Source organism: Centruroides vittatus, unplaced genomic scaffold (assembly GCF_030686945.1).
Source record: "Centruroides vittatus isolate TY-2023 unplaced genomic scaffold, ASM3068694v2 scaffold_386, whole genome shotgun sequence".
NCBI classification, from domain to species: domain Eukaryota; kingdom Metazoa; phylum Arthropoda; class Arachnida; order Scorpiones; family Buthidae; genus Centruroides; species Centruroides vittatus.
This window is the reverse complement of record NW_027122706.1, coordinates 4,144,548-4,165,837: the sequence shown is the minus strand read 5'-3', so window position 1 is coordinate 4,165,837 and position 21,290 is coordinate 4,144,548. Positions and strand designations below refer to the sequence as shown.

The following is a 21,290-nucleotide window of genomic DNA, read 5'->3' as shown; positions in this document are numbered from 1 at the left end:
CATTAATCGTATTATAAATGTATAACATATATTTAAATAAATATATTTCAATAAGTACATTTACAATTAATAATACATACATACATAAAAGAAAGACATGGCCGTACACGAAGTGTTTAGCCGGCAGAAAAGAAGGCAAGGGAAAGGAGAGGGGAAGAAGGAGGGAGAGAAGAAGTACAGTACAGTAGAGAAAGGTAGGGTCCCTCTGAACGGCGTACAGTACATAAGGCTACAGTACCCTCTACGTTTCATGTTGGCGTGCAGTTTTTAGGCTGCAAGGCCTGTAGTTCCCTGAAGGGTCTAAAAGAAATACGTCTATGAGAACGGGCTCTAGACAGGTCTGAATAGGTCAACTTTTCTGTACTTAACAGCTAGACAGACAGCGCGAAAAACAAACGAATACAACGACAAACTAGACGAGACGAACGGACCGACAGAGACAAACCAGCAAGACACCAATTTTTTTTTAATTCATTTTTTTATTTTCATTTATTTTTTTAAACGTTAACTTACTCACTTACTCACAATTAAATAATAAAACATTTTAAATATATTACCTACTTTTCTATTAGACTTATCATTTTAAAAAATTTGGTTAAAATTACGTAAATAAAGTTTTTAACACGTACTTACTTAATAAATATCAGCGAGATGAGTTATTTGGAGCCGAATATATATTTTTTATTTCATAAAGTATGCATTTTTGACGATTTAATAATAATAATCATAATAATAATATAATACTCTAGATTAATCTATAATATATTATTTAAAAAGTGGTATAAAAAGTGTTCTGGTAAAACGAGAAATACTTCTTCAACTTGTAAAATAAACGTTGCTAACAATGACGCAACTGTGATGCAATAATAAACGAACGACGTATTTAACGGGAGTGACGTAAATAAAGTTTTACAGTCAACTCTAACAGCGAACATGGATGTCGGATTCGGCTTTAGTCTACCCAATTGGCTTATTCTAGCTTCTACGGTTGTCATTCTTTTTTATATGTAAGTATAACAGGCAATATTCTTTGATATATTCTTTGCAGTGTATACTAAAATCTAAAATATTAATTATATCGTTAGCCTACCAATAGTTTAAATTTTCAAGTTATTAAATAATAATTGTTTTAGGCACAATTAAAATTAGTTAAAATACTACAAGTAATTAGAATTACCTACAATTCAAACATATATAAAAATATGTATTTGTTGTTATATTCAATGCAATCATAAGTAACGAAAAATTATTCTTTAACTTTTAATATAAATCAGTTAGTTTTTGAAAATAAAAATAATTAACACTATTAATTTTTATTTACTTTAATTATAGAAAAAACCTTTTCAACAATACTATCATTAAATATAATTTGATACCTGATAACAAGACACAATTCAATAGATGAAACGGTTTGAAGGTCTTTTCTAATCATAAAACTTCGATATAATAATCAATCAGGAAAATGTATGATAAGTGCATGCAAAGTTCTGTTTACTTAAATATTTTATTAAATTAGGACTTTGTTAATTAATTAATTAATTGTTATTTATAATTAATGTATATTGCTTATATATCGTTTTTATTACGGTTTTTTTTAATTATTATGCACTTGATTCATTAAAAAAAATACTTGGCTACAGATTTAAAGTTATGGACAAATGCAACAATAGTTTTCGAGAGGTTGGAGGAATTGTTATAAAATTTTTATACATTTATTAACTTTTTCCTTAAAAAATTTAAAATTACCTTCATTATTGTTCATTATATTAAATAAAGAAATTTGTTTGGAAGTAAGCACAAAATTGCTCTAGCAAGCTTATCACACAGACAGAAACACTTTTCTTGGGTAACATAGACTTAATTTTATAAAAAGGAAATGCATTCTGGACTATGTGCGCCTCTTCAGTCCTCATTATACAATTTGATGAAACCACAGAATAAATTACGGTAAAATTAATAATTTCTTATTATCCTACATACGCCATACCATACTACATACGCTACTACCATAAAATAGATGATCTGAAATGGTATTTAATAGCATTTTAATAACCGCTGCAGTAACAACACATTTTAAAAAGTAAATCGAATAAAACAAGTAAAATTATAATAAATTTTAAAAAGAATAAAATAACTGTAAAATACTATTAAAGTGCATTATAAGGGTTTACTGTAAAACATGAATGTTAAAACTTGCTAAAAAATTGGCAAATAGAAAAATTAACACATAAAAACACTAAAATTAACCAGTAAAAATAACCACTAAAATAAAAAGTGTAAAATGCTCAACTGTACGTGTACCAGGTAGACTGACTATCATATGTTACTTAGAATTAAGAAAATGTGGGAGGAGGGGGTTGAAGGAATAACATCTTAAAATGACTCTTGTTATTTTGGAAGTAATGGTTGACAGATCTCACAAATGACAACGTCATTGTTTAAACTTATTCTATTTCGTTAATTTTAATAATTTCCAAATGCTCAAATTATTTCTTTTCTATAATATTTTCTTCCTTTTTGAGAATTTTGATTCTATACAGTGATATCCCTCAACTGGCATGATTACAGTGTATGCCGACCGCATTAACCGAGACTCCACTAGCACAAAACCAGCATAATTACTTTTAATCACGTGAAGTATTTGCGTTTGCTCTTGAATTGTGATGAAGGTTCCGGCTTCAGTAGTTTTTACGGCGGCATACTGCCAGCAAATATCGAAGGTGAACATTTCTACACGCATGAATTGATAGTCACGTGATTAAGAATTATTACGGAAAGGGTTTTTACGCTCGTTTTTAAACGAGCGTAAAAACGCTCATGCTAGCGAAGTTACAGACTTAGAGTGATTATACGTTAATGCGAGTTTATGCTCTTTTATTCTATCTATAGTTCTAATATTCTTACGTGTCACCTACGTAATAATATTGTGGTTGAATTTTTTGAGAGTTTTACGAATATGTAGGGTAATAATTAGCTGTTAATTTTACCGTAATTTATTCTGCAGTTTCACCAAATTCTATAATGAAGACTGAAGAGGGGCGAATGACGCAAAATGCATTTCCTTTTTATATAATAAAATCTACGTTAGGCATCAATAGTGTTCCTGTATGATAAATTCTCTTCAGCAATATTTTGCTCGCTTCCAAAGAAATGAATAGAAAGAACAAGAAGCAATCCAGTACTAAGGAAAATTCTTTTGTTTTTCTTTTGAGCATGGAATATTTTCAAAAAGAAGATAAGGGTATACTATAGATTACTTCCTATGGAATTTCGCGTGTTTGGGTATATATCTGAACTCAGGGGACCAAGACGAGTTCAACGATACTCTACTTTTGGACCGGAGACGAAAAATAAAAAAGTTATCATACTTTTTTCCGGCAATCGCGCGATGATAGAGAGTCGAGTCGCTCTCCGCTAAGTCGGCCTCGCTATCGCGATCGGGAGTCCCGTCGCTTGCCGTTAAAATTGCCTTTAGTAGACGTTTCCCCCCTTTTTTTACTTTGTTCAAGAACTACCGTGAATCGATTACCAGTTTAGCACATGGCGGCGTGTGGTGGCGTCCATACGAGAGGTCATTCGGGCCGCCAAGTGCGCTGCCATAAGTAACATTAACCGAAATGGCGATCGCGCGATGATCGGAAGTCGCGTCGCTCTCTCCGCTCTCGTATCGCGTGTTTAACGCTCCGGGAGATGACCGTAGTCTGACGTCACGGTTTGCAGACTTTACCGCAAGATGGCAATACTAGCAACTACGGTGCCGTCTGCACGAGAGCATTAAAAAAGTATGGTAACTTAAAAAGTGTGATAACTTTTTTATTTTTCGTCTCCGGTCTAAAAATAGAGTACCGTTGAACTCGTCTCGGTCCCCTGAGTTCAAATATATAATCAAAGTTCTGAAATTCCATAGGGAGTAATCTCTAGTACACCCGAAGATAATAATAGTTAAAGAAGCAATTCTTGTAATATGGACATAATGTTTGAACTGTTCTATTTATACAGCTGATGGCATTAGCTGTTTAAATTGGACAGTTCAAAAATTCTAGCATAAAATAAAACTTCTCACAACGAAATTTGTGAAAATTCGAATAGTAGAGAGTACAATTATCACCTACTAAATGTTTTAAACTAAGTTACATTTAAAATATGGCAGTTATGTAAAATTTAAAAATTAAAATTACAAGATCAAAATTTAGATATCTGTTTAAAATATTTTATGAAGTTGAAAGATATGAAAAGGGAAACAGTATTTTTTTTTCAGTTAGACTTCCTAAAATATTTAATACCTCTTCGTATTTGCCAATACAATACGTTTTATATTAATAGACTGTATTAGTGAAAATTGTTCTGTAGAACTCATAAATACTAATATTAATGTTATAATTAGAAAAATATCATGAAAAATGTTGAAGAAATAATCTAACTTAATAAAAATGGCTGCATTCTAATTATATAACAATTTCAGCACATAAAAGGATTACATCAATAAATAATATTTATAATATTAACGCTTATTTTTATTTCAATATGTATTTATATTTAAATGTTGAAATAAATCAGATATTATAGATTTTGATAATCAAATGTTATCAACTTTAATAAATTAATAAAATAGAAAATATAAATTTATAATTTTTACAGTATTTTTCGGATTTGCTCTTCTGCAAACTCCGTCAGTTGAATTAATAATTTCTTTAATATTCTACAATCAAACATTATAAGAAAGGTTCGAAAGGCTGAGCTTTTTCCATATTTCTCAAAACTAATCGAAAAACATTGACTCAAAAAATACTTTATTTATACAGCATCTATCGTTATACTTTTTGAGTAATTCGGTTCTTTCCCTTCTTATCGTTAAATATGTGTTTATAATTGAGTTGAAACGGAAATGAATTGCAAATACTAAAAAACTAATTTTTGGAAATAGAATAGGAAACGGATTAAATTTACGAAACTAAAAAAATAAAATATAAGTACAGTTATTTAATTTATATTTTCAGGTTAAATAAGACTTTTCTAATTGTAATTAAAAAGAATTGGAAAGCAACTCGCTGAAAAATAATTTGATTTAGAAAATGTACTGTTTCTAACAATTAAATGATGTCGAATCCTTTAATTTTTTTATCCTAAATGTTAATTTTATCAAATAATTTGCAAATTCATTGATATATATTATGTTTTGCTTCGTTAATCCTACAAATGTTTCAACATTATTGCTTTTCATTTTAATATGAAAACGTGCTGTAGAGTAAAAGTAATGAATCTCGTATTTCAAGAAATAATACAGTTCATTAAATCTTTCATAAATATTATAATTATGTAAATGACTTAAATATTTAATTTAGATTAAATCTAGTAATTAAACGAAGCTAAGAATGTTTTATTTATTTTAAAATAAAGTAATGTATATCAAATATATTTTAGTATGTTCTAATATATAGAAATTACTTATAATTTAATTACATTTTTATCATTTATAATATTAATCAAGTTCATTAACAAATAATTTAATGCTTTCGTATATTTTAATTTTATAAGAACTATTTGTAACAGGATGTAAACAAACTGTGTGTGTACTTGCATAAAATTATATATAATGATATTTAAAACTTCTTTTATTTAGAAATTAACAAAAATTTTCATGTATTTTGTTTTATTTATTATAGTTACGTGGAAAAAAAATTTAGATACTGGAAAGATCAAGGAGTTGAATCGCAAACAAAACTTGAATTTTTAAAAGGAACGATAACAGCTTTGAGAAAGGTAAATAACTTCAATTTTATATTAAACAGAATTATTATAACATATTGGCTCATCTAATATTTGTATTAATAAAAATCCAGTTATTTTTCTATAATGCTAAAATTAAACCAACTTGATTTTATTTAAGTATAAGTATGGAGAAAGGTTGGTTCTGTTTCTATACTTTAAAATATATTTTTATTTTTACTTTAAGTTTGCTAAATATTAGAATTTTTCGTCTATAATTAAATATTATTATTTGAGAACTTTCGTTTGGTATGCGAAATACATATTCTTTAATTCACCAAGAATACCCTAGCAGTGGTTTATCTGGAATTTTCTGCAATTCATCACTGAATTTTTTCTTTATATACTATGATGAATATGAAATTTTAAATATGAAAATGATTACATGATTACAGGAAAATTTACTTCATTTATTTGTCGCTGTAAATTGTGAATTAAAGAAAAATTTCGACATTGCGTTGCGAACTATTCCGGAGAAAAACACTTACGTTTAAGAAACACTAAAGCACAACACAAAATTAAAATCGTGTGTGGCGCAATCTGTTATAAAATGTTCTTAAAACTAACATTTATTAATTACTATAATAACTAAAATAACTATTAATTACTATAAAAAGGCAAAATGGATTAATTTTAAAAGTAGAGATAAGTTTTTAAAAATATTAATGACGAGTAAAATTTTAAATTAAATAGTTATCTCAGATAACCAATATTATAGATATAGGAGGCTTATCAAACTGTAATGTAACTAAGTAATCGAGATCACATCAAGAAAATAAGATTAATTTTATTTGTGGGATGCATTTCGGTCTTCACTAGGTCTCTTTCAGCCACAGTTACAAAAATACAGTATCTACAACAATTGCAAAAAACTTATATTTAAGATTTAACTTAATATATAAAAATTACCAGATTAAAAAAAGGAACCTGTAATATTTAAGTTAATTGTTAAAGGTTACATAGGTATATTGCAAGTGTTCGTACATCCATCTGGTCATAATTTCTACTATGAATAGTTTAAACACACAATTCTTCATATGAATTATGTTAAGTGGGTCTATAGTATTGCTGTTAACCATTGTGTGCCTGGGCGAACCCATAATGGGCTAGTTGAAAAGAAGCCTTCTTAGTGCTCACAGGGCGGAAAGAGTTTTAAAAAAAAGCCACCGTCCATAGAAAATTCTGTATATTTAAGGCAATGCACAGGTGCGGTTCGTTTGTGGTAACAAAATAAAAGTTTTGTAAAAACGGAAACATTTTCAGATTTGTGGCATCAAAATCAAGTCTCGAAATGTTGCCGCTTTTAATGCCGCAAAAGTAAAGCAACATTCGATTTTTGTGCTATAGCAGATAAATACTCTATTCCTGCAAGTAACTAATCACAGTTCATTTTTTTGGTTACGTTTATGTCATGTGAATACACCAATCCACGTGTAAAAAGTCACACAAGTGTGTTCGTTTAATTAATGGCGGAAAGTTAAAATATGATTTTCGATACAGAAATGTGTCTCGATGCGGTGCAAAATTAACCTTTTTTTAATATAATTATCCCCATTTTAATAAAGATTTAAAATTATAACCAAAATGGAATGCAGAATGTGTGCATCCTTCTTAAAAATTTCTATGATGAACAATTTTAAGTGATCATTGAAAATAAATATTATAATTATTTTCTTGTATGTAAAACAACTATATTCTCTATTGTTTGATACGTTTTTATAAACTCATACATGAATCTTTTTCAGCCGTTTCACGAGAATATCCTTGATACTTATAAAATACACGGTAAAATATTTGGGTAAGTCAATTTTTTAATTCACATTTATTTTTTTTTATCATCAATAAACGTTAATTATTGAAATTGTGTTATATATTATGTGTTTTACTAAGTAATCTAAATGCTTACATCTTAATATTTTGCAAATAAAAATAATTATAACAATTCATTTACTATGAGTTAAGTTAGGAAAGACTTTTAACAGAATACTATTTGTCACATCCATAGTTCGTTTTCTTTTCATTTTTCTCTCTTTCGGCCTGCGAGAATTAAGAGGGCTTTCATTATATACACATCTTGGACTCTGCTACATTTCTGGAATAAGTCGTAATCATAAAGCCATTCAAGTTGCAATGATTTTTAAAATATTTTCTTGTTTATTTAAACTTTTAAGTTTATTTTCATACATAACTACAAAATATAAAAATAAATAACAAAATAAGTTTTGACAGAAGTAGGTCATTAAATAATTTTTAAAATTTTTTTGTATGTGTTTATGTACAAAATGAAAAAGACCAAATCTTTTACAATTTGAAAAAATGCATTTTAAGACGGATTCATTAAGTTTATAAAAAACACTTGTAACATTTTTCAAAGTAAAATAAACTCTCGAACAATTTTGAAATGGTGTTTTATTTACAATCGTCGTTCCTCCAGTTTTTAATAGTTAAATATGAACAATAAAAACTGAAATTAAAGTAAGTTATTTGTTACAAATCGAAATTGGCTCGAACCGTTGTTAATAGAAATATACTCAATGTTACATTTCACACGTACAAGTTATTATCTACAATGCATAATTTTATTTCGTTATATAATATTCAGTGACTGCAGTTTACCAGGATTTTTAAAAATTTTATATTAAAAACATTTGGGTGGAGGAACCATTACAGGTACATTGAGTCACGTGAGTAGCAAGTTTGCGAAAAACTGCTCTTGTATATGAGTTCTGCAACAGTTTAATCAAAATAGAGCTAATTTGTTTTATACCGTAGTTACATCCTTCATCCTAATATTCTTAATATATACCTTTAAATATTTGAGTTAATTTTCTATGTTCGTTTTATACCAGCTTTGTATAACTACAGTAAATCCTAGCTAAAAAAGAGTATCCGTAAAACAAAAACTTACTGAAACGAAAAATTTTTCTAAGTGAAATACTGTTATAAGCTGAAATTTGTCTAACTAGATCCTGAATACCAATTCCATAGCATAACCTGAATACAGTAGAATTTTTTCGGAGTAAAAACAATTAAATTCTAAATAATAAATGTTCGGGTTATGACGGAATTCTACTGCATTTATCATTTTGTAGTTTATAATTTTGTATACCTTGAAAAAGATACGGTTATATTGGTAAGAATATTGTAATTCAATCCAAGATCAATAGATTATTTTGTTCATTACATCAAGAATGTGCTGTTTCTAATTCTGAAAATTTGGGATTTATTCTTTGCTCATATTATTCGCTTCCAATCTTCTATGTACATTTCTTTGGTAATTTTGAAACCCTTGTCAATGGTCTCCATTTCCATCTTGACCAATAATATCCTATAAAAATTACCCCACTTCCCGTGTCTTTTACCGTAAATTTAGTCTCTTCTACCTATTTCTTGGGAATAATTTTGGTGCCATTGTTTCCCTGTTTAATTCTGTGTCGAATGAACTATATTTTATAGGGGATAAGGGTAAGACGTTTTAAAATGCCTGTTGTAAGTATCAAGCTGCTAAGTGAGTTAGTTTCATATCAAATGGATTGTGCTATAGGTTTACTTACTTAGTTGTTTTCACATAGAAGTACCCATACGTTCATTGTCTTGAAAGTAGCAATGATATTGAAATATCGTGTTTCTCACCAACTCTGTAGAAGAGTAAACTCGTCTTTCACTTGTTTCTCTCCTTTTCTCATTTCTGTGTTCAGAATAGACTTTTCTAAATCTTTATATTAGGTAGCTCTAAATAATTTCGGATATGTGGACGTACAGAAACGAATAATTTCAGTTTTTTACATTGGCAACACTGCATATCTGTCTAAGAGATATTCGTGCAAACTAATGATCGCCAGATTCAAATCACCGCATTACCTTGTGTCCTGAAGAATCGAAGCTGCCAAATTAGTGAATCCCGGATTAGTATTCAATCAAAAGTTACGTGAAATTGAAATTAATAAATTAATATATAAAATTAATAAAGTCTTCTCGGGAGGAACTGTTCTTGGCATCCCTTAACCCTCGATTCGTAGTTTTTAATCATTTGTTTGTTTATAGTTGAGATAATGAAGGGCAATGACCCTTAATGAGAAACAGAATTGTACAGTACATTAACAATAACTAACAGCAATAACTTTTATAAATATTTTCAAAGCTTAGGTAAAAATATTAATTCTTAACCTCAAAGTATTATTTATTTTAATGTAGATGATAGAAAAGTATATTGTGAAGTTCAGTAAAATAATAAATTGACAAAATTTCTAAAATTAACTAAAGGAATTAATTTAAATTTAGCATTCTTTTCGATTAATATCTGTTACGTTTTGAAACTAAGACGTAATTAGCTATTTAATATCTTATTAATTTTAAAATATTATATGAATTTTTATATATTATTTCTTATGTCAAAATTTTGATTCTAGAACTTGCATGCCATCATATGATTTATGGATATCTAAACCAGAGCTGATTAAACATATCCTTGTAAAAGACTTCCCAACTTTTCGTAATAGACTGGTAAGATGTATTGATAATTACAAATTTGTTTATAATTATTGAAAACTTATTTTTAAGATTCATAAATAGTCTAACTTTTTACTAAGAGTTTCTGAAATAGTTTCGTCTGTTTAGTATTTGTAAGAGGACTTTGAATGCATATCGTTATGAATTCACTAGATTTAGCAAAATAATTACAACTTTCTTACTTTTTTTTACAGAAGATAGATTTTGGAGATTCAACGGTTAACCGTATGGTTAGTATACTTGTTGATGAAGATTGGAAAAGAGTAAGAAATTTAATGAGTCCAACGTTTACCAGTAGCAGAATGAGAAAAGTAAAATTAGGTTTTATAAATAAGATGAAAACTGTTATAATTTATCTACATATTAAAACACGGAAAAATATTTCTTAGATGGCAAATCTGGTTAAACAATGTGCGGAATCATTGGCCGCACGTTTCAATAAAAACGCCGAAAAAGGAGAAAAATTTGATTTCAAAGAGTAAGAATTTATTTTATTCATGTTGCTTAATAATCCTAAATATATTTTAAGTAGATTTTTTCAATAGTTAATGAATTTATAGAATAATTAAATACTCGTAAATATATACTTAGAATGATAAGTAGGCATATTTTATCTACTATCAAAATTTAAAATGAAATATAATTATTGTAATTCATCAATTCTAATAAACAGGCCTATATTTCTTATATTTTAATATTTCTGAAATCAGTATGAGCCTTATTTGCGATGTCAACAAAATCTTGCAGCTTAACAACTGAAGAAGGTCAATCACAGCGTAGTTATCGTTACCGTATACCGTCATCTGCTCAGCTTATCATTTCAGTAATATATTGGTAATGCTACGAGTGTTTAACTAAAATTTAGACTCTATTTTCTAGATAAAATGTCATTAAGCTATTTTTAACTGAAGCAGCGTTGGAACAAACAAGTAATTTATTTTGCGCATTGAAAGACCGTGTTATTTATCAAATACCTGGCTTTTTCCACCTTTATTATTCAACTAATAAAGGCGGAAACAGTCAGGTGTTTGAAAAATAACACGGTCTTGTGTTCAATGCTCAATATACAGTAAAAGCACGGTTTCAAGAACATTTAAAGTAATTTATTTCTAAAAGCAAGGAAATGTGTTGCTGCGAGATATAAACTTATTGCACTTCTCGCAGGATAAAGAATAAAGCCGCGTTACTGGCATATGTATTCTTCTTCCACAAAAGCAATGATTTAGCTGCAGTATTTTTGTTTTGTGTAGCAGACCAACCGGGCCGAACTAATTATCCAATGCTGTCATCTTTTGTCGCAGTGTTTTTAGTGTTATTTAATTCAATTTGTGAGGATTTGTTTTTTAATTGTACGATTTGGACATTTAACTGTAAACTGTTGCTTCTTCGCTACAAAGACGACCAAAAAAGAACGTCGGTCAGCCGTTTGGCTTCTTCAACAGTTTCTTTTATGCTTAGGTTCGGATTGGCTTCCTTAATTCGTAACTGTATCGAAATAAGGAATTTACGAATTCCTTGATTCGAGACATGGGGCGTTCAGACCGTTCGAAAATTTGCTTCATTTGACTTTTAATAGTCTTTATGATTTACCTTTACGATTTCTTTTAAAATAACAAAGAGGTAAAGTATCTACCATATGTTGTAGCACGTTCGCACTGTTAATCGCCATTTTTCATAAAGGGTCCCGCTGTGAATTGAAAGAATTGCTGACAGTCGTTGAATTTTATTAATTTTTGTGTATAGTAATCAACAAAGTAATGTTTATGACAATTGTGAGCTAGGGGAACGTTAAACCCTACTCTGATGACATCAATTGTGAAACAGTGAATTGTTCCGGTCTAGCCCTGCTCACTATCAGGGAAATAAATTATTACTATGGTTTTGGAAAAATCGTTGAAGTCTTCCTTTTTCTCTGTCAGTTCCTGACACCACTTAGTTATATATACGAACTATGAGCATTAAATTTTGTCTTATTTCCAGAATGGATGATTTTAATTGAACCTTTAACTCCAGATTCTCACACAATCGATATCCTGAAAATTTAATGATAATTCTCACGATTGTTCGGCTCTATGTTTTACTGCGAGCACACACTGTTTCTAGATTGCTACACACCGACTCTTGCACGAAATGTTGATAAATTCATGACCAGGTAGAAAAATTTCTGGAGTTTTTACTGTTCGGCCGCCGATCTCGTAGGTCATAAAACTTTCCTGCGATATTTGTTTTAAATTGCATTTTGAAAGCAATTTCGTTTTATAATCGAAAAAATGAAAAACATGGGATTTATACAGTATTTATCATGTATTAAAATATTTTTAAGTTATGTTAATCTGAAAATTTTTAACTAACAAGAAATTATATAATAATAAAATCAAACGATTTCAAGATTTCGCTTGCATAACATTAAACGAACCAACATATTTCTTACATGCTCAATGTCATAAATTAAGATTACACTTCTAGAAATACAATTTGTAATACACAGTATAAAACGCATATACCTAAGAAAACCCACGAAATTTTACAGCAAAAATTCCATAAATAATAATACAAACTTTAAACTTAAAAAGAAAAGTTTATTGTACAAGTGTAATACTGTATAATCAACATTTTTAAAATTCATCATTTATGTAACAATTATTAAATCCTTTACAGGTTAATGAGTCAATTTGCTATCGACGTCACTGCATCAACTGCATTTGCTACGAAACTAAATGCACAGGAAAATCAGAACAGCGAATTTGTGAAGAATGCTCGAATGGTTTCAAACAGAAATATGTCTAAACTAACGTTTTTTGCGTGTAAGTTTTTATTTTACTGTTATAAATAAAACTCTTTTTATTATGTAACTACAAACAGGATAGTTATAATTAAAGTTGCCCTACCCAGACCTGTATAAAATCCGTTCTCGTTGACGTATTTTGATTAAACTTGGTATATACGTTATATGGACCACGGGGAAAAGGAAAATGCAAAAAAAATAATTAGTTCAAATTTTTAACACTAGGCGAAAAAATGTCGCATAAAGAACAAGAAACACAAAATGGAAACATGCAAAAGACTTTTATTCACGACATTTGTTCAATGTGCAATCCATTTGCGTCAATCAAATGTTCAAAGCGCCTTATAGTGTGTTCAACAGTAGCCCCATAGGTTTTTTAAGAAATTGCAGCAATATGGCGTGTTATGCTTGCTTTCAATTCAGGTAGAGTTCGTATGCCTGCTCTATAGACACGATCTTTCAGATATCCACACAACCATATGAACTCTATCTGAATTGAAAGCAAGCATAACACGCCATATTGCTGCAATTTCTTAAAAAACCTATGGGGCTACTGTTGAACACACTATAAGGCGCTTTGAACATTTGATTGACGCAAATGGATTGCACATTGAACAAATGTCGTGAATAAAAGTCTTTTGCATGTTTCCATTTTGTGTTTCTTGTTCTTTATGCGACATTTTTTGCCTAGTGGTAAAAGTTTGAACTAATTATTTTTTTTGCATTTTCCTTTTCCCCGTGGTCCATATAACGTATATACCAAGTTTAATCAAAATACGTCAACGAGAACGGATTTTATACAGGTCTGGGTAGGGCACTTTAATTAAAACCACCCTGTATTTATATTTTACCCTGTTAAAAATAAATAAGATTTTTTACACAGATATAATTTTTATTTAATAGTTTTCGTTGCGCCGAAACTTATTCGCCTCTTAAAATTGGAATTTATTCCGAGGAAAGTAATTGAATATTTCCGGAACGTCGTCCTGAAAATCTTGGAAGAGAGAAAACAGAAGAAAATTGTAAGAACAATTCATCTGCGTTGCTAAATATTTAAATGTAAATTTTATAATACAAAAAAGTTTACCCTTTTCTTATTACATAATGCAAACGTTATTGATTTTTATTTATTCAAAATTTTCTCATGGACTTTCCCTATACATTTTTAAATACCCTTTGTAAAATGTGCATTTCGTTTTAAAAAACTTTCAACATATATTGAGAAGAAATTTTTGATTGAAGATTTAGGAAGGTTTTTGATACTTCGTATATTTTAAGAAGGTTGCAATAAATCTTTAATATAATGGACACGATGGATGAGCTAGGTAGAATAAAAATGGTGGCAAAGGAGTTAGGGTTTGAAACAAGGTCTATAGAGCGTTTAATAACAGCATACGTAAAGCCTAAGAGCAACTCTAAGAAGAAACCTGAAGCTGGGGGTAACTTCACAAAGTTTACCTATAATAAATGTCTCTTCCCTATTATGAAGCAAATATCGAGACACAAACACGCCAGTATATTATGTAAAAGGGCCCCCACAGTATATAAGTTGATTAGAAATGACAAAGAAAGAATTGGCGATAGAGAGCAGGCAGGAGTTTATGCGATTCCATACAAAAATGAGCAATTGGGAATTGATAAGGACTACGTAGGGGTCACCAATAGAAATCTTAGAGTGAGGATTAAAGAGCACCAGTATGATGTCACAAAAAACAAGTGTTCAACAGCGTTATCCAGGATTGCGCAAGCCGATGGTTCTGTTGTGCAATGGGAGGATGCCAAAATTCTTGCAAAAGTACACCTTTCCTAAATTATATAAAATATGCAAAACACGGATTAATTTTACTTCTGTTTTAATATTCGAAATAACTATGAACTTTCTCGAAATTTTGTGTTTTTATCAGAATTTTTGAAATTAATGGTTATTACAATCTACGCTAACATTGACCTAATTGTTTTAAATGCTATAACGATTTTTCTAATAACGAAATGTGCGTCATATCCTTGCAACATTCTTTTTTCTGCAAAAGTTTCTTAGCAATCACTCCTAAATTTCTCTGATCTTTCTACTACTAATTTTACAATTCCTATGCTATTAAACATTTTCTGAAAACTTTGCAACCCGTGTGTTCGAAGGCGGCAGTAATTTACGTGTGTAAGTGTTTATTGCACAATGTTCTTCATTATTTAATACATATAGGCTATATTATATATGTAGAGTACATTTGCATTTGCCTAACATTCTGAATTTTGTTTCCTACACAGTTTATTTATTTATTTTCACGTATTACTTACTCTTAAGCAAACATTATTAACGTGTAGTCATACGTTACGTAACGTGTGAAACGTGCGTTCGCTCACCTGCACGTTATTTGCATAACGGAATTATTATTTTCATTCCTGTATATTTCGGTCCTATAAGTGAAACAATTATTTATATCATTGCATAAATTAGGCTTATAGCTACAAATGTGACAAACTGTAAAATATAAATGCTTTATGCAATACTTCGCATTTCTATATACAGGTATAAATAAATTAAATACTCTATAAACTATGATTTATAAATGCACGTAAAAAAGAAATTTGCAAAACTTTATACATATTTTAAGAATATATTTACAGATAAAGTTGCTTTAATTTAAACAATTAGCATTTTAGTTTTACATTAATTATAAATTAATTTATTGAATATTTAATTAAAATCTTTAAATTGTAAATAAATTGGGCATTACAGCAAAATCATTTTGAAGTAAAATAATTATTTGTTTGACATTGCTTAGATAAGAAATTAAGATATTTAATACTTTTTTTAGAGAGGAAACGATTTTCTTCAATTAATGATGGACGCTCAAGAAGGCGTACTTGAAAACACCACCGAAGACTTGAAAGAAGTAGAGGATGAAATAAATAATTACAAAGTTCAACCTAAACACAAAAGTATTCATTTTTCTTTCATTATCATACATTAATTCTTGTTGGTGATTTATTTCATTAATATTTTGAATGTATTATGTTTTAGCAATGACACTCGAAGAAATTGTTGCTCAGAGCGTTCTTTTCATTGTCGCTGGTCACGACGCAACGACAACAGCCATGACATTCTTAGCTTATCAAATGGCATTAAATCCAGAATGCCAAGAGAAGTTGTTGAAGGAAATAGATGAAACATGGGAAAAACATGTAAATAAATGTTTTCTTATTCTTGTCAACTACAAAGGTTTTAAATATAATATTTATATTTTATTACTTTAATTCTAAATTAAAATTCTTCCTCAACTGACTCGAGTATAAAAACACTTGTTCAAACGAATTTACAGTTAAAAATTAAAATCTACCAGGAATAGAAAGTTAAAATAACTGTTTATTTGAAAATTATGCATTATTCATTAATTCCATTTATATGTTAATAGAAAAATCAGAAACGCTTAAATGATCTAATATGGCAGATTTAAAAAAGAAATTCAATACAAAATAGATCAAGCAATAGACAAAATTGCAAGAAGCAGAATGCAGAAAAATGTTATTGTTTTATCAAGATTTTGAGTTCGATTATTTAATAGAAAGTAACCTTTTAAAAATTTTTTCGTCTTGTGGGCAGTAAAAGGGTCTTTTTTTCAAGTCCAATGTGGGTTCCGCCAGATAAGCAATGAGGCATCTGGGTTATGATTTATGTGAGCCGAATTATCCATCGATCAATTCCGAATGGATTTATAGAATGGCCCGGATTTGATCCTGATCACCAGGGCAGTAAATTTATCCTTAATCGCTTCGGCCATCAGGCGAGCGAAGCGAAAAGAGTTTATATTACAAAGAAGCATCTATTAGGAGAGCTTAAGGGACAAACAAATATCCATATATATGAGTATGTTTGTGTATTCGCTAAGCTCTCCTATTGCTACGAACTCGGCAGTTACGTTAACATAGTTCTAACTTAAGTAGTGCCTTACATACTACCACAAAATATCTATGGAATTTGTATATTTCAATTAATTTCTGGCTACATCCGATTTTCTGACTTTATACGTATTGCCATTTTTTAGAAAAAAATTTTAAAAATAATAAACTAGATTAATCTACAGAAAAAGGATGTGATTAAATAAATAAATATATATATATATTACATTTATTAATTCCTGCAACAATAATATAGCGAGATGATGATGCGTTATATCATTACTGCGAAGAGTAGGAAATAGCACTCATCTGCGTGGAGTCGATAGTATTACATTGTAAAAACCACATAAGTGTTTCATTTTCAACATCTAAAAACTCGGGTGTTTTCATTTCTTAATAGTATTTTCTTAATTTAACTCCAATATTTTTTTTTTTTTTTTTTTTTTTTTTTATAAAAATTGCTATTTAAGAAAATATTTTTCCCAATTAGTTTATATGCATACTGATAATGTTTCTAAAATGGGTTTATCTTATATCTTTTTGAAATTTACAATTAATAACGCCGAGTGTAATAATTACTGCGATGGGTATTTTTATAAACCCATAATTTTTATAAACGTACATTTTTGGAATTTAAGATCGTACAAATCGACTAAAGATAATTTTAACGCTTTATTATCACTTAAAGGTAATTATTCTCGTATTTGAACAAGATTTTTACTTAAAGTCTTTCGGACGTTAAGGTTGGTATTTCGATGACGTGCGGGGTGATCACAACCTATCCAACACAGATCATTTTTCAAATATTAACATATTTCGGAGAATTCCGAAAGACTTCTTTACATTTACAATGTATATTGTGTATAGTATTTTTTTTCTTTTTTGGCTATTAAAGTCAAATAGTTATATCTAAGGAGTTGAGATATTTTCTATTTTGAACTGTATTTTCGTAAAATTAATTTTACATTCTTTTCTGTAATAAACCGGGCAATGCCGGGATAACAAGCTACTTTTATATAAAGGTAATAATAATAATATCTACTTATATAAATTAAACTTGAATTAATCATATTTTATAATCAAAAAATTTTTATTGTATTAAATTTTCTTATGAAAGGTCAATTAAATTTTAAAAATTTTAGGGTGACGTGGATTTCGATATTGTTAGTAAAATGACTTATCTTGATGCAGTATTAAACGAAACTTTGAGAATACAAAATCCAGGTATAATGTAAGTACAATATTTTTATTTAATAATTAGCCTGTTGTACATCTACTGTAGTAAAGAATAAATTCGTTTAATATTAGGTTACAAAGAACAGCTGCTGAAGATTATGAATTAGCTGATACGGGTATAACAATAAAAAAAGGGAGCAACGTCATAATTCCGACACACGGTATACATCACGATCCGGAATACTTCCCAGAACCAGAAAGATTTAAACCCGAAAGGTAGACATTATTTAAAAACTTCAAATTTAATTTAGATTTCCAGCAAAGCATTTTAATTATGAATTATGGATTGTTTTTACTCGATCCATTTACAGATTTTTACCCGAAAATAGAGAATCCATTAAACCATATACATTTTTGCCCTTTGGCGAAGGTCCGCGTAACTGTATTGGCATGAGATTTATCACCATGGTAATGAAAATTTGCACAGTTTATATCCTACGTGATGTCAGACTAGTTGCCACAGAAGAAACACGGGTAAATATATTTTTTTAAATGACAAATTGTAATAATTTTAATACGTTTATATAATCTATTGGAAGAAATACGTTTAGATCAAAAATTTCGTGCGATTCTATTTAATTTCAATACAGAAAACTAAAAATAATAAAATTACCAAATACAATATATAATAGAAAAGTACACATTTTGATAAATTTATTTGTAAATCAATCCTTATTAAAATTCTTTCAATTTGAATGCCTGACTAATGTGAACTTTAAAAAAATATATATAATCCAGAGGTTTTTCTGTATGCATTAATATGAGTGTATGTGTGGAACGATTTTACTCGATTAACTCCTCTGATTTTTATCGAAAATTTCTGAAAATTTGCAGAGAGGTTTATACAATAGACAGATTGATGCTGTTAAATTTTGGGGTTAAAGGACGACAGGTTGTTGAGATAAAGAGGGATTTTGTGTCATATGTCGAGGTAGGGTCGGACTTAACAATTTTACTCATTATTAGCATTTACAATTTTTTTGAATTAAACCCATCCCACCCTCAAAATTAAGCTTTTTGTCATTTTATAATAATTAAAGATATAAAAAGTTTTTAAATAAAATATCGTATCAGATGGCAACATCAAAATTTTAAACTTTGCTAGGAAAGTTAAGCAACTCGTCGCTTGATTATTTTGTAATATAATTAAATGTTGATTTTAAGCATTGGCTACTTACTCATTTTGCATTCTGTCCCAGCAGTGACTGAATGAATAAAATCACTAAAACACTGATATCACAAGGGTCTCTCCAACGGGATGGCCACATGGAGATTTCCTCGTTTTCTTTACTTTTCTACTACCTAAATAGGGATATGCTTTTTATTGAAAGTGTTTCCAGGATGCCCCTTTTCAGATCGCTTGTCTTACGTAGTTATATCCATTAAAATATAAAACCAATCTTTTTCACTATCTCAATGGCTATTCCTCATACTGATCATACCCAAATATACTCGAAAAAGCTATTCTGCTACTATGTCGTCAAAAAAAAATTTGTCGTTGATTTTTTTATTTTGTTGTCTTTTAGTTCAATGACAGGTAAAAGCGCCCTTTCATCGCCTTCGAAGAAGGGCAGTGAAAGTGCAAAGTTATCTTATTTTAAGATTTTGTTATCTCTGAATAAATGCAAAATGTTGCAACGGCATGAACTGCTTTATAAATAATCCTAGAAATACGAGACTTTTCCAATAGTTTAGTGACTAAATATTTTTTTTTATGTAGGAACTTTTAGTAGTCAAAGTCTGTATGAAATCTTAGTCGGCAATTTCTGAGTGTTGTCTTTTCTATTGACGAAATTAATTTATTAGGAAAAATAATATTCTTAATCTCGATTTTCTTATCTTAATATCTTAGTCAAATCTCGATTTTCGAACGACTCACTTTCGAACAAACCCGTTCACAAACAGAATTTTAAACCCGAAATTGCACCTGTTGCCGAACAATCTACTCGGCTAGAGCCGGCTACGGATTAGAGAGACACAGACGCTCAAATATCTATACTTCCTGTGTTAAAGATAGTCGTCGACCCGACCAATCAACCACAGGACTAATAATTCAGAAGTTAGTGGCGCCGACATCGCGCTGCAGTTCAATTTAAATCAAATTCATAAAAATCGCGTTAATTCACATTCGTGTAATATAAATGGCATCCAAGAATTCGTGTTTAAATACGCTTAACTTAAGTTAAATAACAAAATTTGATTATTAATTATAATGTTTATTATCATTTCTCATCAGTACACAATTGGTTTAATTAATTAAATGCAAGAACTTTTAACAAACATCTTTAGAAATGTATTGCTAAAAAGCTACAGCTAACGAGGTAAAAAAAGCTTCATTTTCAGGATGAAGAACGGATTAATTCAATTTGTATTGTTTCTTATGGGAAAATTTGTTTCGGTTTCAGAACAAATCGGTTTTCGAACAACTTTTGGAAATGAATTATGTCCGAAAATAGAGGCTTGACTATCACAAAAGTGAAATTGTTACACCCAACAGACAATAGAAAAATTAATGAACTATTAAAAATTTACTTCGCAACTATTTTTCTTTTGTTATTTAATAACGTAATTTATAATTTCCTTTTTGTTTTCTTTTACAGAGACCGTTGCAATATTATTATGGACAAGGTCTACAAGTGAAAGAGCTAATTTTGAAAACTGAAAAGAGGACTCGATTTCATTAATTTGCTTGACAAAATTCTTACAGTTACAGAACAACCAGTTTTGTAATTAAAAAAAAAAAAAAAAAAAGTGTGCTTATAATTTTTCTAATAAATTAATTGAGAATAATAATCTACACATATACGATTTTATATCTTTATACGGTAGTTATTTAATACATTTTACGAATTATAAATTTTAATTTAATAATAAAGCGCACTTTTCATCAGATGTATAATGAAAATAAATTCATTTTATGAATTGTTTCTTAGTTGTTTTATTCGGAATGAGACACTTACTTTAAGGAAATTCATAATTTATAAAATCAAAACTAAATTATTTACTCGAATTTAACTTATGGGAAGTTTGCATGAATAAATTTGGATTATATTCATGGCATTGTGACGCGTGCTTTCCAAAAATCTCAATGTTGTCA

At 29.1% G+C, this 21,290-nt stretch overlaps 1 protein-coding gene across 1 annotated transcript; it reads left to right on the top strand.

The window, feature by feature from the left end:
* The first annotated feature begins 867 nt into the window (after positions 1-867).
* On the top strand, positions 868-21,120 carry LOC136988890 (cytochrome P450 3A8-like). The gene is made up of 14 exons (XM_067286899.1): positions 868-1,007; positions 5,664-5,760; positions 7,512-7,564; positions 10,176-10,269; positions 10,470-10,586; positions 10,665-10,753; positions 12,934-13,079; positions 13,964-14,082; positions 15,877-16,000; positions 16,083-16,243; positions 18,100-18,188; positions 18,266-18,409; positions 18,505-18,667; positions 20,794-21,120. The coding sequence occupies exons 1-14, from the start codon at positions 934-936 to the stop codon at positions 20,875-20,877; spliced, it is 1,554 nt and encodes a 517-aa protein (XP_067143000.1). The 5' UTR covers positions 868-933; the 3' UTR covers positions 20,878-21,120.
* Positions 21,121-21,290: the final 170 nt, after the last annotated feature.